Below are 27,466 nucleotides of genomic sequence, written 5' to 3'. Positions count from 1 at the left end.
TTATTTTTACTCTGGAATACTAAAATAATCCATTAGTTGTTGGAATGTTCAACAATACTAGGATATTGTGAAGTCTAAATTCATCCCACAGGAAAACTGGAAGAATTCTGGTTTTGCTCCCTTTCCCTCCTACGTACACTGTGATCCATCTGGTGATTAAAAAAATAAAAAAAAGTAGTATAGAATGCCGAAGAGTACACAAAAAGGTGAAACAAATTTGTATGAGGTCTTTAATAGTAATCCGTCTTGCAATATTCTGAAAAACTAGGTAAGAACACTGACCAAGTAAATGACCTGCCAATGCTTTCCTTCATTTATATGGTTTCAATTCAATATACAAATTATCAAATTTAACAGTAAAAACTGTTCTTCAAATATGAGTAAAACAACTTAAATTTATTCTCTATAATCTCTGTCTGAATATCATATTTCTCCAGTTGCTTCTAGCTAAACACATGCCCTCTGTTTAGGATTATGCTACATTTAAAACTATAGGAAATGCTTAAAAATATGCATTAAAAGTCTCATTTCCAGGGGCTGGGAAGGTGGCTCAGTGGTAGAGCGCTTGCCTTGCATGCTTGAGTCCCTGGGTTCGATTCCCCAGCACCACATAAGCAAAAAGAAAAAAGCCAGAAGTGGCGCTGTGGCTCAGGTGGTAGAGCACTAGCCTTGAGCTGAAGAGCTGAGGGACAGCGCCCAGGCCCAGAGTTCAGGCCCACTACCGGACCCAAAAACAAAAACAAAAAAAAAAAAGTCTCATTTCCAATCTGAGTTAGCTATATAATTTCAGGTAAGTAATCTAACTACAGCAAGCCTAGAAATCCATCTCTAAGATTCTTTTCAAATGTAATTTCATCATTTCTACCCCATTACATTTTTCAGAGATTTTTCTTGACTTTTATTAAAAGCTGATCTGGCATGGAACTGACCTCACGTAGTTAACATTCGCATTGTCCTATTGTATGAGAAAATGAGTAGTTAAAACAGAGCTAAGTCTTAATGGGACTGATAAAAAGTAAGTTATTTACTTAGTTTAGGATTCACAAAATTAGGTATCTATGGGTTGGTTAGTCTGATACCCTCCACATTTGATACTGCCCCAAAATGCAAGATACTTGAACTGAGGATGTTTTAGATCAACCAACAACAGGTCTAATACTCTGTAAATTAAAACCAATTACTAATATGTCTAGGTAGATACCATGCTAGACAGTGCAAAATGTATGGTAACTTGAGTGGGAAGAGTATCTCAGTTCAATTTCTAATATGAATTCATGGCTGAGCAACAGCCTGTGCCGAATCTCCTGTCAACTTTTAATCCTTCTGACTGAGGGAAAGCATGAGACATCTATTTATTTTAAGTACATGCTGGTAGCTGGCTTTCTTATTTTACCTTTCACTGTCCAACGAAAAAAATTTATGAAATGCTTAACACAGCATCCCCTTGAAAGGATTAAAAAAAACCAGGTGACACTATTGACCACAAGAAAATTAAACCCAAGGTAAAAACTGAACAACTGAGTCTAATACAAGGAAAAATATAACATTGTAGTAGTTTCAGGTACTAAACAGATTAAGATAAAAGTAAATAAAACTGAAAATTAGTGTAACAGAATAGGGACAAAAAGGAGGTAACATTTATTTAGCACATCATAGGTGCCAGGCATTGTTCTTAAAGTCTTTGCTTACTGTTCTGAGCACTGTATGTACCTAAGAAGATATCTATAGATCTATGAAGATATCTATATACACCACGGGAAACCCAATCTCCTTCATAAAACGATGCCAACAGTCAGTAAATATACACTACAACACATATACTATTGAACCACTTGGCTTAGACTCTTAGTTGTAACTACGAAGGGTCTTGGTCACCTCTTCACTAATCCACCTGTGGACGTGAAATTTAGGCTTCACAAGATAAAAGGCTTAAGGTCATGGCCATCCTGGTGAAGCAGCAGAGAGGAACAAAGTAAACAAGGTGCTCCCACCGTACGTAACCATGTAGTGAAATTTAGTGAATCATTTTTAGCTCCTAAATTACTGTCTGTTAGCACTTTTATGATGGTGATATTTTTTTAAATGATGTAGTATATACAAAAGGCCCCGTTCCCAAACAATAATTCGTCTGATTTTTTTCTATTAGATACTCACAACAAAAACCCAAACCTGCTCTGGGTCATTTACCTACTTCGCGACGGATTCTGTCCGCGCGACGACTGCAGATGCGCACAGAGGGGTGTGTTGTGCGTGTGCGCGCGCGTGGAATCGGGGCGCACAGCAGAAAGCTTTCCTTGGATCCCCCCCCACCTCCACCCCGCCGGAGGCTCCGGGTCCCCATCCCCAGGCCCGGCCCGAGGATGAGTGTGCACGAACGGGGCGCCCGCACCAGGCACTGGCCGAGGCCCGGCGGCCTTTCCCCCGCCCGGGCTCCGTGGACCCCGGGGCTGGGCCGGGGTCGGTTCTGAGCTCCGTCCTCGCGGAACCGTTAGGAGGTCGCCCCTCCCCCACCCGCCCCCGCCCCTCCCCCGCGGCCTGCGCCGGGCCCGGCGGCCGCCGCCGCCGCCGCCTCCCCCTCCCTCCCCGCGCGGACAATACCGGGGTTCCCCCCCTCCCCGCGCGGCTCCCCGCGCAGACAATACAGGGGTCCTCCCCTCCCCCCACCCCCCGCTCCCGCGAGGACTCGGGCCCAGGCCGCGCGCCGCACGCCCGGCACAGCGTCGGGCCGTCCAGGCCGCGAGACGAGCGGCCCCGAGAGGAGCCGGAGAGCCGAGGGGGCTCGTTCGGTCCGGAGGAGCTCCGAGGCCGCCTCTGCCCCGAGCGTACCTGGCTCCAGGTGATGAACTCATTGGTGTGCGTCTCCTCCACCAGGGTCCACAGCTTGCTGAGGAAAGCCGGCACATTCGAACTGTGCTTCATTGTTACCGAGGAACAGGGATTCCAGATTCTACCCCCGAACGCGGCGGCCGAGAGGATCGGCTGTGGGAGCGGAGGAGGAGGCGGCGGCGGCGGCGGCGGCAGCAATAGCTGCTCCGGAGAACGCCCACCGCGCAGGCGCAGCAGAACCGGGCCCCGCCCCCTCGCCGCCGGGTCGGCGGCGCCGCCAAGCCTGGAAGCCCAGTGACTGCGCCTGACGGACAAGTGTCTGGGCTCCACCCAGGAACGGTCCTTCCGCGCCGCTCCCCCCGCTCTTGCCCAATCACAGGCGTCAACCTTCTCAAGTAGAAAAGCGATTGGGTGCTGCTGGCGTAGAGGGGTGGGAGCAGAAAGAGACGCTGTCTTCTCTTTCGTCTTTTGCACGGAAACCTCCGCGGGAGCGGGGGACCTGTGCTCCCGAGACCTAGGAGACGGGGTTTGGTTGGTTCGCGTGGAAACCGCCTCGGGTTTTGGGGCGGTGGGGAGGCGGCTATGCCGAGCCTCGCGGAGCCTGTGGAGTCAGAAGTTCGACCTGTGCCAGTCCAGAGCCGGGATACATGACTTGGGCCGGGTGGGGGATGGGAGCAGCCTGCGAACAGGACGTGCCAGGTCCCGAGTTGAACCCGATCTAAAATTAACCTTCCCTTTACATTTTCACGGGGAGAAAACGGTTCCTTTGACATGTACTTATCCAAGCTGGTTTAAATAACGGTACTAAACACATAAACTTAGGAAGCATCCTAGGAAACACAATCATGTAATGCTGTTTTAAAGTCAGAATTCGGACATCAGGCACCTGCTCTATCTAGGCCCAGCATAAAAGAGTTCGAATCCGGTGCCCTGCATCTTGCATATACATTTTTTTTTCTATTTTGGGGAGGGGAAGGAAAATAACAAAATGCTGAAACAAGGATGCAGGTTGAGAGTTGGGGAGGTGGGGGAGGGAGGGATGGTAGGGGAAAAACAAAGGAGCGGGTAACAATGCTCCATAGGAAATGGACTCATTGCCTTACTCATGTAACTGTGACCTCTCTGTACAGTATCTTTACAATAAAAATGTGGGGGGAAAAAGAATTCGTCCAAGTGACACTGTTTTGATGAATTACATTGTACCTGCATATAAGCTACAGACAGGTTGTTAGTAGTAGGGGTGGAAAGTGAACAAGTAGTAAATAGAAATTTAGGCTCAGCTAGTACTCTGTCCTTTGGAGCAATTCCTTAATCAGTGACTTTTTTTCCATTTCATTCGTTCGGAATAACAATATCTTGTCACCTATTATGAATGGCTTAAACTATGATATCTGTGAAAGTGATTTGAAACCTTTTTTAATTTTTATATGTTTTGTATTATATAATTTTATATATTCTATGTAATATTACATAGAATATATACAATTATATGTATTATATACATATAATGTATGTATATTATGTTATTGTATGTATACATTATATATGTATACTATATACATATATGTATATAATATAGGTAACATATATATGTAATGTATGTTACATAAAATATACAAAATTAATTTATAATTTTATATAATGCCTGCTACAGTTACCTCACAAGATGAAGATAAAATCAGTTTCTTCTTCCTGTCATTCACCCCACAGTTTTACAGATACCTTTCTAAAGTTCAAAGCCGATAATTATCACTTCCTAACTTGAAACAGTTCACTTGTGTTCTATATTTCCCAAGTAAGTCAAAATTGCTTAAGACTGCATAAAAAACATTCAGTAATATAATGCCATCTACAGTTCCAATCGTTGTCTAAAAATCTTGACACTCAGGTGGGTGCTAGTGGGTCACACCTACGATCTAAGCTATTCAGGAGTCTGAGATCTGAGGATTACTGTTCAAAGCCAACCACAGCAGAAAAGTCCATGAGACCCTTAACCACGAAAAGCTGGAAGTGAAGTTGTGGCTTAAGTAGAGCACTAGCCTTGAGCACAATAGCTCAGGGACAGTTCCTGGGACCTACAAAAACAAACAAAAATCTGCTGTCCCTGAGCTTTATTGCCCAAGGCTAGCAATCTACCATTTAAGCCACAGCTCCATTTCTGGGCTTTTTGGTGGTTATTGGAGATTTAGTTCTCAAAAAGTTTCCTGTACAGGCTGTCTTCAATCCACCATCCCAGATCTCAACCTCTTAAGTGGGTAGTATTACAGGTGTACTGAGTCACTGGCTAGAACTCATCTCATTTGTCAAATGTTTCTTGATGGCCATTAGCACTTACAACATCAAGTTGTGATTTTTCATTGATATGCCCTTTGGTACTGGATTATGAAAACTTCAATATAAAGACATTTATATTCATTCATTTACAATGGTTACCAGTGCCTGGTATACATTAAATTTTCAAACATTATTTGTTGAATAAATTATTAAATACATCAACAAATAGATGCTAGCCATCTGTTTAATCTTCCATGACTCTCAGATCTTGATTAATTTCCTCTCATGTGCTCTTATAGCTTATGGAATATGACCTTCATAATATTTATTCTGCTGTAGTTGCCCATTTATTTCTCAGCTGGAAAACTGCTTTTTTTTTTTAAAATGGGTATCCTTAGCACTAAACATGTTGCCACTTATATGGGAATTGTTCAATAAATGCTTGCTAAAAACAATTTCAGTTCTTAAAAATTCTTAGAATTAAAGTGTACTCTCCCTTTCAATTAACTAAGTCTCTGTCAGTATAAACATTTTTATTTTCCAAAGAAGAGAGTGGAAAGAAGGAAAGCTTAAGAATAGCTGCCTTGAGAGGCATGTAGATGATAAATTATTATTACTAATCAAATATATGAATTCTGGAAATGCTAGATGTTAATGGACTGTTACAGAAGGCCAAGTTTGAGGTCATTTATGCCTTCACAGCTAGTGACAGTGTCAAAATGCTTGCGCATGGCTGGTTAGATATTTCAGAACTAGTGAGAAGACTGTGAAAAGTTCATTTCCTAAAACTTTGTCAAGAAGGCCAAACAAGAGTTACTACTTGGATGTAGCACATACTAGTCAAAAGAATTTCTACAGGAAAAATCAGGATTGTGTTGTAGCTGTATTAAATCTCCATTTGTGATAAATTTTCTAGAATCCAGTTAGTCACCTAATTATGGGTGAAGAGTCCAAATTTACACATTTTCTTTCATTTTTAGTACTAAAAGCCCTATGCTCCAAGGGCTCTCTTAAACCCAGACAAACAGGGAAGATTGTTGACCACATCTGCAGTCTCTGCCAGTTATTGCTGTTATACAGGTGCTTTCTTATCTCAGAAACATACTTTGTAGTGACCAGTATTGACAGAGTATCCAAACATTTTAATGCAGCTTTAGCTTTCTCACAACAGAATGGAAAGATTCCAGTAGAGGCACTTCACCAGCTCTCTGGTGAATAAGAGGAAACTGGGTATCCTCCTTTAAGGCTTGGCTAATCAGGATATTCAAAGCCACAAAGCAGAGCAGAGGGATGATGATAAGAAAAACAATGTGGATCTCGACAATTTGAAGTCAACAGGAAAATGCTTCAAATATATGGGCTTGTACACTACAGCTTATTAAACTTAGTATCATTTTTTTTAGAAATTGTGCCACAATTTCTTTCTCTCTTATTTTTTGTCAGTAATAAAGCTTTGTCAGTTATAAGCCTGGGTGCTGTCCTTGAGCCTCTTTGTGCACAAGGATAGTGCTCTCCCACTTGAGCCACAGCACCACTTTTTGAATGGTTAATTGAAGATGAGAGTATCATGGAGACTTTCCTGCCTGGGTTGGCTTCGAACCATGATCCTCAGATCTCAGCCTCCTGAGTAGCTAGGATTATAGGCATGAGCCAACCTATGCTCAGCTAAATACAAGCCCTTAATGGTGCTGTTATTTCTAGGAATGGTAAATGCAGGTTCTATTCTATGAATAGTGAGTACAGATTTTCATGTATAAATTACATGATAAATCTATATTTTCCATTATGGTACCAGCATGTGAAAAGAAGGTTATACTGATTTTAAAGCCCTACATTTAAGCCAACAGAAAAATATTACATATGCATCAAGTCAATGAAGTTCCTAGCAACCAATAAGATCAGCATAATGCTTCCATGGCAATATGAAATGTTTAAACTTGACAAAAGAATCTAATATTTGGTGCTCAATAGAGATGTTACCATTGACTAGGAATGAAAGGAAACGCATTTATTCTCTAGTATTTTCATGAAACATTAATGCAACACCTGGAAAATAAATGTTATTATTTGTGACTTTTGGAGCACTGAAAGCTGAAGCTACATTCTGTACTGCTTTGAGACCAATTAAATTCTGTGGGTCAATATACAATTTTCAGCAACTTTCTCTGTAGTCTTACTCAGCTGTGAGAAAAAAGAAAGGTAAAGGAGATGGAGAGAATTTTGATCAGATTCTCTCAGGTTCGCAATCAGTACATTTAGAACACTTCCACTTTGACTTTTTCCATGACTTTGTTTAGGATTTAACGTACAGTGGTCCTCAAGGAATCCAAAGGAAACCTTGTTTCCCAAGTCTCATGTTTGATATGTCCGGAATTGGGTACCTGGGATCCCAATGCAAAGGAGTAGCTTTTCCTTCCGTCTCTCTTCCCACCTCTCAAGTCTATAACTTGGCATCTTCATTGTTTTCTGTAGTACGATTACCATGCAAAATGCAATCAGGCCTCTCATAACCACCCACTTGCTTCATTAGGTCACAGGCAGACTAAGGCTTTTGGAGACCAGATGAAAATTAAAACTATTTTACTAAGTATAAAAAAGTACAATAAATGTTTTCCATGACTATGTTAGTAATTTTTATAATACCAGTGTCGACAATGAACACAGAATTTTAGCCCCACTTCTACAGCCACACAGACATCAAAATGTTTTGGGTTCTTCTACTCACCCTAGAGCCTTATTAGGTAATTGAGCACCTCAGCCCTAGAGTATTGTTTGCACAGATAGATCACATGGGACTTGATAGTAGGTGTTATGTGCTAATTTATAGCCCCTCAGAATTCATAGATGTCGAAATCTTACTCCCTTGGTACTTCAGAAGGTGACTAAACCTGTGGAACAGGCACTTTAAGATATCATTAGGATAAATGAGGGCATGTGAGTGGACTCAATATAGTATGACTGATATTAGGAGACAGATAATACACAGATCGAGTGACTATGTGAGGGCCCAGAGAGAAGACAGAATTTGAAAGCCAAGAAGACAGGCCTCAGAGGAAACTATCCTTACCAACACCTTGATTTTCTACTGGTTGCCTCCAAAACTGTGAGTGGTCTGGTGGTGTGCTAAGTGCTAGGCTGTGGCAGCCTCCCACACTAACATGCTAGGTGAACAAGGTAGCATTCCAGCTATTCTTTGGCTTCTTGGTCTTAGGCATCATTGTGGGCCTAAACTGAAGAGTTTACCATACTCACTGAATTCTGTGATTGAAGCTGCTGGCCATCTACCCCTATATGGCCTGAAGCCAGCCTCTATTTCTTCCTCACTCTGGTTTTACCTGTTCACTTTTTCTCAGTTGCACACTGTTATTACCGTAAACCCTGCAGCGAAGACAGCTAATGTCTGCTCCATATGTTCATGATCTCAACTACGCCATAAGCTCTGGTCATCCCCCCAACCCAACTGCAATTCACTTTTTTTTTTTTTCTATCAAACACATTTGTTCCTAAAGTGAGAAGCTCCTAAAGGATAGCTAGAAGAAACTGAAATATTTGCAGTAGAAAAATCATGGACACTAGTAAAAGCTCAAATACAGTCATAGCTGAGTTACTCCAATGGCACTTTTCCAGCATAGAAGAAATTAACTGCATTCTCTTAACATTTCTCAATAGACATGCACAAGGATGAATCAAACATTTCAGGACTCCAGTCCTCAAGATCTTCCTGAATGGATTTATGCACACATGAAAAGAATTCACACCCAAAAAAAGAATTCACATCCTTTCTTTAAATATAAATATAAATAAAAATATATATATATATAAAAGAGCAGCAGCATTTAACTTCAAAGGAAAGTAAAACAACACAAAAACAGGCAACAAAATAGACCTCCTTCTATGTGCAAGGTACTGGATTCTGGTATTGAGAATCTTAATGTCAGTCCTCACTTCAAACATTATATCGAAAAAGCATGACAGGAAGATGAGTCACCTTCAATATGAAGGATGTGAGTTGTGTTCACTGACAACTATCTTGAAGGTAGAGCAGTACTCTAGGAACAATGCCAATGAGTGGGCCTTTGTGTAAGGTCAGAAACTCATGCGTTACAAGATATTGGGTTAAACAACTACATTATTTTTGGTTTAATCAGACCCTTGTGAAGAACCATCTTTGACATATGTGGATTCCTGTGTGCTGTTAGCCACTAGAAATGGCATGACTAGTTAGCTATAACATTCTATACTAAGAACCTAAGTACAATGCCTTGATCACAAAGTCATTTGTCATATTAGGACTTCAAAGACAGCTTCAGTTAAACTTGTCCCAAACCGTGACTTTTTTTTTTTTTTTAAAAACAGACCATGATTAAACAGAAAGACCTTAAGGTCTTGAGTCTCCAAAATTATAGTTCATCTTCCCCAAACACCATCCAATATCCTAAAAGTTTATTTGGCTTTTCTCCACAAGCATACATAGAATAGACCTCTTCCCTCTCTTCTGAGTTATTTCTCCAGGAGAAATAGTTGTAAACCCAACTTCAAAACACAAATATAACCTTACAGTTTCACCAACAATTAAATGTTCAGACCTCCACTCCTACTCTGACTCAAGCCTCAGAGCTATTTGCATCTTTCACACACTCTTCCTCACACCATTAACACAGCTTTCCATCACCATCAACTGTCCTTCTTCAACTTTTTCTTGCTCAATGTGAAAGCTAGTAACCGAGAGGGAAGACGGGAAGGGCACTGGAAAGAAAAAAAAAGATTACTTAAACAGTAATAGTTCTCAGGCAGTTACTTGATCATCTAGAACAAAATGATGAGTAGAATTATCTGCCTGGATACCAACACTAACTTTTCAAGTGGCTCCTATTTTTCTGTTGCCAGGCTCGGAAGGTTCAAACCTAAACCTCTCAGTAGAAAGTAGCAAAGGCTTCCTAATATTGAGCAATACAGATATAAAATTGCATGAGGACTACCACAGGTCAAGATCAGTCACTAGGTTGCTTAATTCATCGAAAAGAGGCCAAATTCTCCAATCTCCACCTCGGACTGCCAAAGATGGTTGACTCCAACTCAGTCTGGGGGGGCATCTGGTTGAATGCACAGTCCTGGGATGCCATCTGTGTCTGCACCCTATCTGGTTTCCACTGTACATGAACAATTCTGTAATTCTGGCCCTGGTTGTTGTCCCAGAAGACTTGCTCATTAGCTTGATATGAAATGCAGAACTCCATTTTCTCCTCAATTGGGATGATAGAGGGTAAGTCAATGGTAAAGGAGAAGGTGTCGCTATCTGAGCTGCCGTACACATTCTTCATGTAGACACAGTCCACATCCGTATAGCTTTTCCAGAGTCAAACGTAATGCAGACCTGAACCTTCTTTTCAAAGCTCATGTTTTTCACTTTGATTGTCCCAGTCACTGTTCATTCTTGCAAAGAGCAATTCTCCAGACAGACAAGGCTCTTCTGAAAATGATTCTGGAAATTTACATAATCAGTTGAAGGCTGAAGAAAATCTAAAATCAGGGTTTTCTCCTCATGGATTTTTAAACCAGAGGTGATATCATTAAGGTCCAAGAGATCAAACTGGAGGTCCCATGCAGGTTCTTCTGGAAGGTCAGAGAAAACATGGACTGCAGTGAGAGATAGGCCCTTGGAGTCGGCAAATACAACCTGCTTCTTGGCTTGGTTGTGTGCGTGTTTCCATTCTTTCTGTGATTTGGCTTCTTGTCTGAGGTTGAGACATGATTTCAAAGGCTTCAATTTATTCACAAAATCTTTTCGTTGAAAGTCATTGTAAGGGCCCAAGAAACTCTTCAGAGGTGGCGAATGAGCCAGGCAAAACCTCATGGCCATATCCATTGGCATGACTGAACTTGTCAGAGGGCCTGGGTCCAAATCCTGGATCATTCTGGTGCAGCTCATGAAGCTGGGAGGCAGCAGCAGAACCACAGAGCCCTCACCCTCACTCTGACCCACAGCCTCTCCAGTAGACTGCCTGCAATGTACTTCAAAGTATTTTACTAAGACAGTTTACTAACAATGGTGGAATAAAGTAATAAACACATTTAAATGGTCAATATTTTTAATAACTAATACTTATATAACTAACCTTATTAACTAATACTTTAATAACTAATACTTATTAATGACACATCCAGGTATTATTATTGTAAGCCTTAGCTGAACAGCCTATATTAAATATCTGCATGATACTTGTCAGTAGCTATAAAAGGCTTAATGAACATGTACTAAATCTTTGCTACTTGAGAAAAAGTTGACTGCTGATGTTTTGAATATTAAATACTTTTGCTCCTTTCCCTGACTCCTACTTTTGAATTATCCTTTACCATGATTAGATGAGAATTTTATTATACTAATTATGTAAATTATTTTTAATTACTAATATATCTCAGAACACATTGCCTGTGTGGTAATTCTATAGCGCTTTCATCTCCAAGTAAAAGTCAAAATCCTTTCAATCCCTTTCAGGTCCTGTCTGATCTGTGTTTCCATACTGTGCACCTTACCTCATCCCCAGCCCAGGTCAGGTCCTATGACTCTGGTCCTGTCAAGCATGTCAGCAGCATTTTCTTTAGAGGCTTGGTGCTGACAGCTTCCTCTGCTGGGAATACATTTCCTTAGATTTCCTCAGAGCTGAATTCTCTCCCTCTCTTTCTACACTTGGTTTAACAACCATCTTTTCCACGAGATTTCTCTTCCCACACCACATGCCCCAATCCCATTGGGTTTTATTTCCCCTAAAACAGGGATTGTTTTTTTTTTCACTGATATACTCCAAAATTCTTGCAATGTACCTGCAACATTATGAGTACTCAATAAACATTTGTTTAAAATGGAACAGCAAAAAAAGATTTACTACATATTTAACTAAGATAAAAAGAAACGAATCTGGCTCATGAACTAATGAAATAGTTTATTCATGGGAACAAAACAGAAATTGAATGCTCATCTTTGTTAGGAACTATGATTTTCTCAATAATAAACCCTTTCCAAGATCCCATAGTATTTGTAAAAAGTATTTGTTTCACCACTGAAGAATGACAATATTATGTTGAAGAGTATTCAACTAAGAAGATCCTAATCTTTTAAAATAGTCAAAGTTGAGATATTAGATAGTATTTCTAGAACCTCTAGAAATATTCCTTTTAATTTTTCTTAGTTTTAGTTCATGTGCTTATTCTATAATTGTTCTGCTTACATTTATGCATATTCTTGTAATTTACTTAATCTATTGAGGATGTTATAAAAGAAAGGGTATATACTAAGGTATGATATATATATATATATAAATATATTTGAATCTTAGATCTATTATTATTAATTAACAGTAAGGCTGAAGATTCCTAGGAACTGTAACCATTTACAAAACCTCATGTGATTATAAAAATTGCAAGAATTAATTCATTTTGAATCCCACAGACTCCACTCCTAAATTACTCAAGCTGATTAGAAACTTTGGCAAAGTAGCAGGGTATAAAATTAACCCTCAAAAATCAATGGCTTTTCTGTATGCCAACAATGAGAAAAGCATGGCTGAAATCAGGAAAGCAACTCCATTGGAATAGCCCCACAAAAAATAAAATACCTAGTAATTAACTTAACCGAAGAAGTGAAGGACCTCTATGATGAAAACTTTAAAAACCTGAAAAAGGAAATCAAAACAGAACTTAGAAAGTGGCAAAACCTCCCATGTTCCTGGATTGGAAAGATCAACACCCTGAAAATGGCAATACTTCCCAAAGCTATCTACAAATTCAATGCAATACCTATCAATATTCCAACGTCGTTCTTCCCAGAAATAGAGGAGGCAATCCAAAAATTCATATGGAACAATAAAAGACCCCAAATAGCAAAAACGATCCTTAACAGAAAGAACAATGCTGGAGGAATATCAATACCAAATTTCAAAGTCTACTACAAAGCCATAGTAATCAAAACAGCTTGGTACTGGCACAAAAACAGACCTCAAGACCAGTGGAATAGAATTGAAAATCCAGAAATGAACCCACAGGCCTATAGCCACCTAACTTTCGGTAAGGAAGCTAAAAAAAAAAAACAACAAAAAACAGAATGGAAGAATGACAGCCTCTTCAGTAAAGGGTGCTGGTAAAATTGGTTAACTACTTGTAGAAAACTAAAGCTAGATCCTTACATATCACCCTGTACCAAAATCAACTCCAAATGGATCAAAGACCTCGGAGTCAAAGCAGACACCCTGAAAACATTACAGGATGGAATAGGAGAAACCCTAGGTCTCCTTGGCACAGGCTGAAATTTTCTTTTTTCATTGTGAAAATACTGTACAGAGTGGTTACAATTACATGGGCAAGATAATGAGTACATTTCTTATCAAGCATTGTTGCCTCCTCTTTTGTTTCTCCTTCCCATCCCTTCCCATCTCCCACCCCCCTGAAATTTTCTTAATAGAGACCCAGAAATACAACAAATCAAAGAAAGGTTGGACAACTGGGATTGCATGAAATTTCAGAGCTTCTGCATGGCAAAGGACATAGCTAGCAAGATCAATAGAAAGCCCGTGGATTGGGAGAAGATCTTCACTAGCCATACAACAGACAAGGGTCTCGTATCTAAAATATACCTGGAACTCAAAAAATTAAATCCCCAACAACAAATCCTCAAAGAAACAACTGCCCAACAAATAAGTGGGCTAAAGACTTAAAGAGAAACTTCTCTAAAGAGGAAAGAAGGCTGGCCAATAGACACATGAAGAAAGGTTCAACCTCCCTAGCCATAAAAGAAATGCAAATCAAAACAACATTGAGATACCACTTCACCCCAGTTAGAATGGCTATAATCAAGAACTCTAATAACAACAGATGCTAGAGGGGATGTGGACAGAAGGGAACCTTACTACATTGTTGGTAGGAGTGTAAACTTGTTCAACCACTTAGGAAGGTAGTATGGAGTTTCCTCAAAAACTCCACATAGAGCTCCTGTAGGACCCAGCAATCCCACTTTTAGCTCCTCTGTGATCCAGCAATCCCACTTTTGGGCATTTACCCAAATGATCACAAACAAGACCATACTAAAGCTACCAACACGACTATGCTTATTGCAGCATTGTTTACCATAGCTAAGATATGGAACCAACCCAGATGCCCCTCAGTAGATGAATGGATCAAGAAAATGTGGTGTATATACACAATGGAATTCTATGCCTCATCAGAAAGAATGACATTGCTCCATTTGTTAGGAAATGGAAAGACTTGGAAAAAATTATATTAAGTAATCCAGGCCCAAAGAAACATAGATCCCATGGTTTCCCTTATATGCAATTACTAGTATATGTCTGAGACAAGCAGAAAGGGTCAGATAATAAGGACTCAAATGTTTTTTCTTTCTTGCTATTGTTTCTAATATATTTATAAGATGATTTTTTTTCTTGATTTGCATGTCCCTCCCCCATGATATAACCCTGTTTTCACTGTATTTGATGTTTTTATACTTTGTGGAGGGGAAGGGAAAAAACAAATTGTTTAAATAGGGATACAGGTGGACACATTGCAACAAAGAGATGTACAAGACGTTATGTCGAAAAACGAACTTTACAACTTTGGCCATAGTGGGGGCGAATGGGGAAGTGGGAGGGGGGAGAAGATGGGAAGGGATGGGAAAGAGAAACAAAGGAGGAGACAACAATGCTTGATAAGAAATGTACTCATTACCTTGCCCATGTAATTATAGCCCCTCTGTACAGTATTTTCACAATTAAAAAATAAAGAATTAATTCATTTTGAATTAATTTTTCCCTATACTACAAAATAACCTTGAAATAATAAAAAATACCTTACACACAGTAGAATGAAATAGTAGATTCAAAATTAGACAAGTCTTTGTGGAAAGAACAGACTCCATAAACCCATTCCAAATGAGTTTTAGCATAACAATAAAATCCAGAATAAGAAACATCTTTATAGCATTTAATATGTTCCAGGAATAGTCATAAGTACTTTATACTTAAAGTTATTTAATTCTCAGTAAATCCCTGAGGATTAGGTGTTATTTTAAAATCTCATTTTACAAAGGAGAGCTAAAGGAAGGATGAAGAATGTGATTTTCCATCTTTCTCATGAAGTCTATAGGTCAGGAATACAGTTTTACCAAAAGGCAGTATCTAATAAGAATACTGCAGAAGAATATCCTCTTAATATGACAGATAATGCACACGTTTCTAAGCATATTTACACCTACCTCTTGCTTCAACACACTCCTTTGTGCCTTAGTACATTTATCATGTTCTCTTTATTATTGATACCTATGCCTCTTTATAAACACTTCATGTTGACACCATATTCCAAGAGAAAATAGCTTCTTTTCTTATAGTATACTGACATGATAATACCTTCATAATTATTTATGTTTATTTCTTATTATAAGCTACCTTAACTTTAGCTACCTGATTCATTTCTTTTTGCTACACTGCACCCACACCATGTTACCTAATATGTCTTGAATGCTGTAATTATTACCTAAGTCCTTACAGTGACCAAATTTATAGACACGGGCAAAAATATTGCAGTTTCTGTTTTAAAGAAGTGCTAAAGATATTGCTTTCTCAATAAATGTTAACAAATAGAAAAAAGTAAAAGTTGACTTAGATTACTGAAGGAGAGAAATATGTCAACAGAAAGACAAAAAGACGAACAAGAAAAAAGGGAAGAAATTATTTTAAAACAAAGTTGAAATAAAATATGAGTGGAACAACTGATATTGTAAAAGTAAAACAAAGTGGATACATTTGGAGAGAAAGTTGTTGATATGAAAAAAAGAATGACAAAGAAATACAAAAGAAAGAAAATACATAACGTGAGAAAACATGGAGTATAGAAAAGGGAGTGGCAAAGAAGAATGAAAAGAATGTCCCTTCTTAAACAAGGTCACTCAGCATTTAAAAAAAAATAGATGATTTGTTTTACCTCCCTTTCTATCTTTGCTTATAATCTATCTTTGCTGATGATACTCATAAAATGAATCACAAAAGGAATTTCAAGAATTTATAGTTGAAATATTTGACATTAATGTTTGCAAAGTATTTTTCAACATAGACAAAATAACATAGCATTTGTCCTAACACTATGCACAAAACGTACTACATTAAAGGTAGTTTGATATTTTCATACTACTTTTGAAGATGAATAAATTTCTCAGTAATTTAGTCAATAGGTGCAAAGATTTGGATAAATACGAATAGGTCCAAGAGTTCAATGTAGTTTTGCTGACGTTCACTGGGTACACTGTGCCTGCAGCGCCCTCTTCTGTTCAGACCGTGTTCTCCTGTGACCTATAATGCATACAGAAAAAGACCAACTGGTCTTTTGCAAAAATAAGGAACCTGACTCATTTTCAGAATGCCTAAATGGTGTTAAAATGATTATTTTCTTAATTTTTACTCTCCAAGAACTAGAATTGAATGCATCCAAATTGCATATCGAGTTGTTTCCCACATCAGTATTTTCTCCCCTTCCTTATAATCAGACATTTAGTAAGTAATGATAAAACATGAATGCACAGCAAATGCTTCTATTGAAAGGCATGGTTTTGAAAAAAATATATCTAGATGATGTTAAAGGCAGATGGCTTCTTTTTTTTTTTTTTTCTGTCGGTTGTGTGGCTTGAACTCTGGGCCTGGGCACTGTCCCTCAAGCTCTTCAGCTCAGGGCTAGCGTTCTACCACACGAGCCACAGTGCCACTTCGGGCTTTTTCTGCTTATGTGGTGCTGAAGAATTGAACCCAGAGCCTCATGCATGCAAGGCAAGCGCTCTACCACTGAGCCACTTCCCAACCCCGGCATATGGCTTCCATGTACTTAAACAAATAGCATCCTGGAATATTCTTAAAGTTCACAATTCTTTAAATATTTTATAAAAAAAAGTTATTTTCTTAATGACTGAGCATGGTGACGTGAGTAATCCAAGTTCCTAGGGAGGTGAATATGGTGGTTCCAGGCCAGCCAGAGAAAAAAGTTAGAATGATTCTTATCTCAACAAATAAGCTGGGTGTGATGTTTCACAGCTGTAAACTTAGCCTAGGGAGGAGGATCCATGTCTGAGACTGGCCAGGACTCTTCCTCCCCTGGGGGGGGGGGAGGGAAAGCTTGTAAAAATAACTAAATAAAAAAGAAATAGAAGTGTATGACTACCAAATATAAGGTTCTGAGTTTAAACTCCACTAGAAAAAAAGTTATTTTCTTAAATTAAAAATACATAATCTGAGCCGGGCGCCGTGGCTCACACCTGTAATCCTAGCTACTCAGGGGGCTGAGATCTGAGCCAGCCCGGGCAGGAAAGTCTGTGAGACTCTTATCTCCAATAAACCACTAGAAAACCGGAAGTGGCGCTGTGGCTCAAGTTGTAGAGCACTCACCTTGAGCTGAAGAGTGCAGGGACAGAGCCTAAGCCCAGAGTTCAAGTCCCATGTCTGACAAACAAAACCATAATCAGAGATCTTAGAAAACAAATGTAGTATTAGTATATAGTTATAATATTTAATAAATTGAATTTGTTTACAATAACAGCTATGTTCAAGCAATGAGCTGATTTCTGATATTCTCTTTCCTTAACATTCAAACCATTAAATATTAAATATCCATGCAGATTGTATGGCAGATTAGTAGTATAGCAAAGCTTAGGCAAAGTGAGCAGTATAGAAGAAGAACCAATGAAAAGAGAAAGGAGGAGAAAGAAGAAAAAAGTGAAAGAAGAGAGTAGAAGTGGTAGATGCTGATAGTAATAGCCCATGGGAGATAGAAGTAGGAGGATTGATTGAGACTTTGAGGACCTCCTGGGCTACATAGTGAGTCTGTCTCAACTACCTTTACTCCTCCTCAAAATTGAAGATGGTAAAACAAATGAACATAACAAGTAAGAGTAAACCACTCAAGCAGTTTTATTTGGAAGGTCATAGAAAGATGTTTGTGAGCCTGTGACTTCTTGTTTTTATGAGATGGCTCAGCCTGTGACTTCTTGTTTTTATGAGACAAATGAGCTCTTTCAATCTGCAAATTTTCACCTCGGTTGTAGATTTCTTCTATCATTATTTATCTTCATCGCCTCTCTTCTATTCTGTTGTTTATAATGATGAACATCTATTCATCTGTGCTTATTTTTCTGTTGCTTGTCATTTAGTTCTATAATTCTGGAAGCCTTTTTCATGTTCATATCTTAATTTCTAAGAGCAAGTTTGTTTCCTTATTTCTACATTTAATAACATCCTGATCTCATTTCTATTTGTTCTGTAGATGTAGCAGATGTAATCTCCCCTCAAAAACCCTGGAGGATGTAATTCCTTTCTTTCCTTCTTTCTTTATTTTTTCTACCCTAAAATTGTTTCTTTGATGAATTATCTCTGTTGTTCCTGGAGTCATTTTGTTTTTATTTTGAGCTTTCTCACTCATGTTGCATTTTCCTCCCCTTCACTTTGGTGATTCTTGTTTGTCTGTTTGCATCAGAGAAACAGGCCATAGAAAACCTAAGTGTTTTCCGGTCAGGTACAATTACTGTACTGGCAAGCTTCCTTCTAAAATATGTGGGTGGAGATCAAAACATAATTTTGGACTCTTGAAATATCAGAGTTACCATTCCCATATCAAGGACCTTACTTTTCCAAGGAAATATATGTATTAACTTGTGTAGAGAATGTTAGAGTTCATTCCTCTCTCCTCTTCTCTCTCTCCTTACCTTCTCTCATTCTTTTCCTCCTTTATCTTCCTTCCTTTATCTTTCTTCCTTTGTACCTACTCATTCCTACCCTTTTTAATTTTCTTTTTCATGTGGATATGGATGGGGAATGAATAATAGGCAGCAGTTAGACTTTCTGAGAAAGAAATTGCATAAAGGTGGTGGGGATGGCCAAGCTGAATCTCCTTTTTTAACCCCATTCTTTTTTTTTTAATTTAATTTTATTTTATTTGTGAACATACTGTACAGAGGGTTACAATTACATGGGCAGGATAATGTGTACATTTCTTACCAAGCATTGCAGCCTCCTCCTTTGTTTACCCTTCACATCCCTTTTTAACCCCATTCTTGTTCCTACTTCCCATCTTTCTCAGCACATCAAGGTGCTCAGTCTATTGGGATTTGTGGGTACAGAATAGTTTTCTCCTTCTGCCTTTCCTATGTGTATACTCAATAGCATCTATCTTTGCCTTATCAGACACTAATTCATCAGCTGAGCACAGTCTTCTCAAGATTTTTTGAATTGTTCTATTGTATGCCTTTTCTCCAGTCTCCTCTTCATTGCTGGCTTACACCGTAATTTTTGGTGTATAGTTTTTACTCTTTTTTTGAGAAAGTGAGGACATACATAACTTAGGAGCTATGACTTTCATCTTTAACTTTTCGGAATGAAGGAAATGACTGTTATTGCTGATGTATCTGCTTGTTCAATCACGATATATTACTTAACAGTTTACTGAGTCTGCGTCTTTTACTGAAAATAAAATAATGAATTAATCAAAGTTTTTGTGCTTGTTGACTCCAAATGGAGCATGTAGGAGTGGGAAAGGGGAGTCTGACCTCTGAGGGCAGGTTTTCTAATAAAGAGAGTCAAAATGAACATCTACATGCTTACTAAAAATGAGATAGTTTGGTGAAAATGAGGTGAAAGAAAGTGTGTCAGGAAAAATCAACTGCATTTACCAAGTCTAAGACCTAGAGAAGAGAATGAATGGTGCTGAATGAAAATGAAAGAATCATGGTGATTCCAGTGGGAGGTGAAAAGAAACAGCAACTGCAATGTGACACGAGACTCATAAAGCAGGACAGATGGTTTCCTGGGGTTAGAGCAAAGAGAAGAGAATACTCTAGGCTCTATTTGGAGAGAGAGGCAAAGGCAATGATGATGAAGAAAATGATTTTGGAAGTTATGACAACTGCTTAGAGAAGTGTTGGCAATTTGAACTCGAATTGCAGACATGAGATGGACATGAGAGCAAGTCAGGTGGGAGTTGTGTAGAAGTTAAAGCAGTGGTCTGGATGATAGATGAGATAAGGAAAGAGAAAGGGAGAGTTTTCCAAGGAGGACTTCCAAGTCTCTTGGTATCATAGATAGAACACATGAGAAGTTTGGACAATAAGAATATAATGGGGGGCTGGGAAGGTGGCTCAGTGGTAGAGCTCTTGCCTTGCATGCATGAGGTCCTGGGTTTGATTCCTCAGCACCACATAAGCAGAAAAAAAAATAAACCAGAAGTGGCATTGTGGCTCAAGTGGTAGAGCGCTAGCCTTGAGCTGAAGAGCTGAGGGACAGCGCCCAGGCCCAGAGTTCAGGTCCCACCACCGACCACCCCCTTCCCCACAAAAAAGAATATAATGGGTCTGAACTTGCTGGTTTGAAATGTCTTTGAAAAATATAAGTAGAAATTCTGAGTCATCTTTTAATATGCAGAGATGAGATCCATGTTATAGGTACTAATTTGGAGTCCTTGTATATCAGAATTAACTAAGATGTCACTTTTAAATATGATTTATTAGGAAGAGAGATTATGTATTGAGAAGAAAGGAAGACATAAAGATGTTCTAATATGCTTTCAAGACACGGTAACAAGATGGTAAGAAACGATCTCTTTTCACTTAAAAATATATTTACAAACAATAAGGACTGTTAGAAAATAAGTTGAGAGCTGGGTGGTGGCGGCTCACACCTATAATCCTAGCTACTCAGGAGGCTGAGATCTGAGGATCATAGTTCAAAGCCAGCCCAGGCAAGAAAGACCATGAGACTCTTATCTCCAATTAACCACTAGAAAACCAGAAGTGGCGCTGTGGCTCATTGGTAGAGTGCTAGCCTTGAGCTAAAGAGCTCAAGGATGCCTCTAGGCCCCACGATGGACCAAAAAAAACAACCAAACAAACAAAAAAACAAGTTGAATATTTGCACTGACAATTTGATATTAAACGTTTATTCATAGTATGCAGTTTAACCATTAATTTAACTCAATTTCTTATATAGACATAATGAAGATCAGAAATATCCTTGATAAAAACCCTTGATCATATGTTCTTTTTCTTATCCCTTTCTTTAGTAATAAAATGTTCAAATTTGGGTGGTTTTCTAACTTATATTGTAGTTTCCTTGTTATTAATACAGATTTTAGGTCATTTTTTTAGTGATAACACAAATGTTATATTTGATTTTGAAAAGTAGAGTTAGTATTAGAAGAAAATTCAGTCATTGGCTTTCCAATTTCCTAAGGCAAAGTAGAATTTAAACTACATTCGAGTAAAATGTCAAGCAATTACATCTATAAAAAATGTTAATACTAGATTCCAGTTCATAGCTGACTTTACTTATATAATTTTGGAAGTCATATCCCAGCAATACTACATGAAAATAGTCCTAAGGAGATGAAGCAGTTTCTATTTGATGAATTTCATCATATTATTACATTCGTCTGTAACATATACATTTATTTTCAGTGGAGCTTTACTTATTTCCTCTAGATGGCACACAAGGAACATGGAAGTTGGAAAGTCAATAAAAAGATCCTTAAAGCCTTTCTCTATTTTACTGAGTGTGAATAAAATTAAATTCTCTTCTCTTCTATATACTCACTAGAGTTTAATAGTGTAGGCAATTATTTATTTGAGCTATTAGGATGCACACAACAATTTTGTTCAGGGCAGTAAAATGCAGATAAATTTTTTTTCTTGATTTGATTGTAATATTAATTCTTCACCCTCAGTAAAGAAAACTGATACATATCAGATCTGTTTCTTTCAGTTACTTCAAGTTAATATTAAAATGCTAAGGTCATCACTATTTTACAGATACCAGAGTAGAAAGGAAAGTAGATCTGTATTCAAGTACATTCAAATACTTTAGATTCATTCTTGAAGGTATTGCTACTGAGTATTCATATACATTAAATAACCCTTATCTTTTTACCTGATACTGATGAGGGATGAAGTCTGAACAAGCGCATACTCTTTTTGGATTATCTTCTCTTTAGTGTAAATAATGCTGAAGATGTTTGGTGTCCAGGAAAAAATCACCACAAGTGTTCAGGGCAGCTTTTTGGAGGAAATAATATTGTAGTGAATTAGGGATGTAAGGACTAGGATCAAATAATTTTTATAGATATCAATATAAAAATTTAAATGATATAAAAGCTTAGTTTGATTTTTCTTTTACATTTTTTTTTTTTTTTAGCTGTGGTGCTTGAACTCTGGGCCTGGGCGCTGTCCCTGAGCTCTTCAACTCAAGGCTAAACGCTCTACCACTTGAGCCACAGCAACATTTCCGGTTTTCTATGGGTTTATTGGAGACAAGATTTTCACAGACTTTCTTGCCTGAGCTGTCTTTGAACCTCCATCCTCAGATCTCAGCCTCCTGAGTAGCTAGGATTACAGACGTGAGCCACTGGCACCGGCTTCTTTTACATTCTTAATGAACATTTTTATGAACGTATCTGAAGAATCTAATTTGGGTGTGTTATTTCAAGAGAAGACTTTACTAAATTCCAAATACAAAATCTCAAACAATAACTCTGGAGTTGAGAGTTTTATTATGATCTCACACAGGAAGGAAATGTCAAAACAGGTCTTATAGAAATGTGATAGGCAAAGGCTCAGAGGGGAAATTTCTTTTCCTTTTGTTTATTTTCCTTTTCAGCTCTCCTTCCCTGATCACTTCTCCTTTCTGATCAATTGTAAATTATTCTAAAATGTATACCCTCTCTATAATATACCCTTCTTCAAAAATTAACAATATTTTGACCTTAAGTTTAGCAGTCTTTACATTTATTATTATATTGCACTTTCTGTGAACAGTTTTAAAGTGGTTTTTATTTATTTTTTAAATTTAATTTAATTTTCTTGTAAAGGTGATGTACAAAGGAGTTACAGTTAAATAAATATGCTAGTGAGTACATTTCTTGTTGAACATTATTAATCCCTCCCACATTTTTCTCCCACTTTCCCTCCCCGCCCAGCTTCCCCCTCACCAAGTTCATTTCAACCACAGTGTCTAGTGAGTATCAGTGTTGCATTGATTCACCCTTTGTCTCACCATTTTGTTATTCCCTTCCCTTCCCCAAAGCATACAAACATATATACAAGACACAGGGTACCAAGATCAAAAACAATGACAACAAGGGATACACCAAAGGGGGAAAATCTAAAGAAAAAAAGAAGACATTTCACACAGCACATTAACAACAAAATCAAAATCAAAACAAATAAAAAAACCCCTCAAACCCTGTTGTTTCCCTATCTTGGAGTTCAGTTAAAATGGCCATTATCAAGAAAACAAATAATAACGGATGCTGGCCAGGATGTGGCAAAAAGGGAATGCCACTACACTCCTGGTGGGAATGTAAACTGGCTCAACCACTCTGGAAAGCAGTATGAAGAATAAACATGGAACTCCCCTATGATCCAACAATTCCATTCCTGGGCATTTACCAAAATGATCACAAACAAGGCCACACTGAAGCTACCAGCACAACGATGTTCATTGCAGCATTATTTATCTTAGCTAAGATATAGAACCATACCAGATGCTTCTCAGTAGAATGGATCAAGAAAAAGTGATACATATACACAATGGAATTCTATGCTTCCATTAGAAAGAATGACATTGTTCCATTCATAAGGAAATGGAAAGACTTGGAAATATCATATAAAGTGAAGTAAGCATATAAAGTGAAGTAAGCCAGACCCAAACAAACATAGGCTCCATTGTTTTCCACATTTGTAATAATTAGTATAGTCCTAGCAGAGGATCATAATAGCTCAATAGTCATGTACATATGACTATATAAAGTGCTTTTATTTTTAAATAATTACATAAGAAGTGATAAAGGTATGCATTATTAAGTTCCATGCACCATTTATGGAACCACTCCCAATGTTAACAGTATCTGAAGTATCAAGTATCTGAAGTAGAACACTGACAGATTTTTATTAGTTGTATATGTGCCCATTTGTGATTCTCGAATGTGATTTTATCACATTTGTAGCTTCCCAGCAATTATCACCACAATTGGGGTATAAAATTGTACTATCTCCCCAAAGTTACCTCATGCAGCTCCTTTATAACTACATCCAGCCCCTAACCTTTGTCAATCACAAACTTGATCTTTGTTTCCAAAATTTTGCTATCTTATATATGTTATCTAATTGTAATTTTGCATTATAACCCTTGTGAGATTGTCCTTTTAAAAATGTACTATAATTTTCTTGAGATTCTTGGAATTTGCTGTAGCAATTTGTTCTTTTCATCTTATAATATTTTAGAAATACATTTCCATGCCAGTGTATAAGGACCAGCATAATGTGTGCATGTGTGTGTGTGTGTGTGTGTGTGTGTGTGTGTGTGTGTGTGTGTGTATGTTTGTCTGTATAGTGAAATATGCTATTGTATATAAGCACCATAATTTATTTAACTTGCTGCCTATTTCCAGGTAATACTTTTAAAATTTTACATTAAAGTTTTACATATTTATTTGTTAAAATGAAATGTTTTGATACAGGTATACATTGAGTGGTGTTCAAATCAACATAAGCAAAATAACATCATTTGCTTGTGGTGAAAGCATGAAAAGACCTTTCCTCTCTTTTCAGCTTGTTGGAAATACATAGTACATTTTGTCAGTGGTAATTTTCTACCATATACAAGAATATCAGAACTGGGTAGCATTTCAATAACAGTGTTTAGTGTATAAATTTGGAATTTTTGTCCAATTGTTTAAAAAATATCTGTGGAGCTAATAATTAGAAATAATGTTTTGATTTTGTATAGAGAGAGCTCTCCAAATACTAAATTGTTGTTGCATTTCCCCATTAACATTCTCCATTAACACTGAATGTTATTAATCATTGTGTTTTATCTATGTTTTTCTACTGTCAAATGTTTTTTTTTCTTTCATGCGATTGTTTCTAACACATTTATAAAATTATTTCTTTGTTGCTTTGTATGTCCCTTCCCCATAGTATAACCCCTGCTTTCACTGTATTTGATGTCGGTATAATTTGTGGAGGGGAAGGGGAAAAACAAGTCGTTTAAATAGGGATGCAGGTGGACCCATTGCAACAATGAGATGTACAAGTCGTTATGTCGAAAACGAACTTTACAACCTTGGTGGGGTGGGAGGGGGAGGAATGGGTGGGGGGGGCGGTGGGAGGATGGGAAGGGGTGGGAAGGGGGAACACAGGAGAAGGCTACAATGCTTGATAAGAACTGTACTCATTATCTTGTCCATGTAATTGTAAACCTTCTGTACAGTATTTTCACAATAAAAAAGAAAAGTTGTATTTCATATGCCTTTAATTATAGATACATTATAATTAGTGAGTGAGGATGAGATATTTTATTTATATTATTGGTTGTATACATTTCACTTAAGAAAAAGAAATGTAAAACTATATTTGGGGAATACAAATAAAGCAATTAGAAACTTAATCTTTGATTAGGGAGCCCATATTACATTTGAGCTATAAAAGCTATATTTTACTGAAGAATGTCAACTTCAGAGTTTATATAGGTAATATATAGTGAGTAGAATATATTTTAGTTGAAAAGCTAGACACAAGGTTTTCCTTTAGTCTTGTGATGATTTAAGATAAAAAATTATGAATCCTTAGGTTCAGTGTAGTAGCAGTCATACAATGAAAAATTTCTTCTTGACGATATTTTCTAACTGAACAGATCGAAAGAGAGAGGATTCTAAATTGATGTTATGACTTTGCCTGGTATAGGGGGATGATATGTCTTACAGAAGCAAGAAAATTTGAAGAAACTGATTTGGAGATGTAGGTCTGGATGGAGGTGAGTGATTCTGCTTTAGACATTGTAAGTGAAATGTGCAAATATTGCTGAGAGATGACAAGGTATTGGTACCATGTATATGCATATATATATATTATATCATGGTGTTAGAAAGACTTCCAATTTCCTATCTTCTGCAGAACAAAAGGTTGGAAAAATAGTACTTTTTTGGAGAATGTGAACTTGGAACAAATAGTCAAAACACAGTTTTCATGTACTAAAAGAAAAGACAGAAAGTAGTTAAACAATCTCAAGTCAGGCCTAGTATCAGTGCCTCACTCTTGTAATCCTGGTTACTCAGGAAACTGAGATAGGAAGATTGAGATTTGAAATCATCCTGGGCATAAAAGTCTGTCAGAATCCGTCTCTAATTAGCAATCACAATTCTTCCTGGGAAGCATGGTTCCAGTGGTATAGAGTACCAACTGTGAGTGAGAGCTTGAGGTCTTTAGACAAACGAGTTTTATTATAGACTCCATTTCTTTCTAGCTTTTCACTAAGCCTTATATTTGCAATAGGAATTTTAACAGTCATAGCCTGAAGAACTATTTCAACAAATGGAGTCATCCATGAATAATATCCAGCATAGATAATAACACTTCTCTATTTTCACTTCCTCCCCTTCCATTTTTCTATTCTACAGCAATCACTATCTTAGATACTTTTTGTATATTCTTTCATTGGTGAATTTTACAGACCATCTTGTTTCATCTGTTAACCTTTTATTATTAAAGTCAATGATAAACAAGTATATATATTTTAGTTTGTCGAAGTCAAATATGCCTGAAGCAAACCAATGTCTTCATATTTTATATACTTAAATCTTAGAATTTCATGACCACAGCTAATGCTAAATAAAGTTCCAGTCAATTCTAAAAAATAAAAATAACATCTTTTGTCATTACTATTTTATTGTGATTAGGCAAAATTTTATAAGTGTTACAGTCCTTTTAGTTTTTCTTGAAAAGGATTCTTGGGCTGGGAAGGCAGCTCTGTGGTAGAGCACTTGCCTTGCATGCATGAGGCCCTGGGTTCGATTCCTCAGCACCACATAAGCAGAAAAAAAAAGCCAGAAGTGGCACTGTGGCTCAAGTGGTAGAGTAGGTAGAGTACTCGCCTTGAGCTGAAGAGCTGAGGGACAGTGCCCAGAGTTCAGGCCCCACGACCAGACTCCTCTCCCCGCCCCCCCCTCTCAAAAAAGAAAAGGATTCTCTTTGCTCACTTAGCTTCATGCCTTCACAGGGCTTCTGAAATCTATAGTTTTTAGGTTGTTACCAGCTGAGGAGAAGAAGAGGTGCACACATGGAAAGAATAAAGTCAGTGGGAAAAATTAAAATCTCAGGGGAAAAAATTCATAGATGTTAAGGATGATATATTGCAGGAAGTCTATTGTGCCTGGGGAAGATTCAGGAGCATCAATCAGGTAAAAAAACTGAAGAGAAAGGAAGAATTCTTCAATACTAGACTTTATAGAGACTTTTGCGAGTGAGAATAAAGAACTGAGATGAGAGAGCGTCTTCCTTGTGGCTATGGTATATGCATTTGGA

At 37.9% G+C, this 27,466-nt stretch overlaps 1 protein-coding gene and 1 pseudogene across 1 annotated transcript in view; both read right to left on the bottom strand.

Annotated features, from left to right (window-relative positions):
- The window catches only part of Hsf2 (heat shock transcription factor 2), a 30,212-nt gene extending 27,202 nt beyond the window's left edge, over positions 1 to 3,010 (bottom strand). Inside the window, exon 1 of the mRNA XM_042666482.1 lies at positions 2,827 to 3,010. Coding sequence (XP_042522416.1) covers positions 2,827 to 2,919 — 93 coding nt within the window. The 5' untranslated portion in view covers positions 2,920 to 3,010. The remainder of the gene's footprint in view (positions 1 to 2,826) is intronic.
- Positions 3,011 to 10,112: 7,102 nt separating this feature from the next.
- LOC122121073 lies at positions 10,113 to 11,029 on the bottom strand (annotated as a pseudogene).
- Between the last annotated feature and the right edge of the window lie 16,437 nt (positions 11,030 to 27,466).

The sequence above is a fragment of the Dipodomys spectabilis genome, unplaced genomic scaffold, assembly GCF_019054845.1.
Source record: "Dipodomys spectabilis isolate Male_0828 unplaced genomic scaffold, ASM1905484v1 ptg000001l, whole genome shotgun sequence".
Classification (NCBI taxonomy): Eukaryota; Metazoa; Chordata; class Mammalia; order Rodentia; family Heteromyidae; genus Dipodomys; species Dipodomys spectabilis.
Note: the sequence above shows the minus strand (reverse complement) of the source record. Positions and strands in the feature narration are given on the sequence as shown.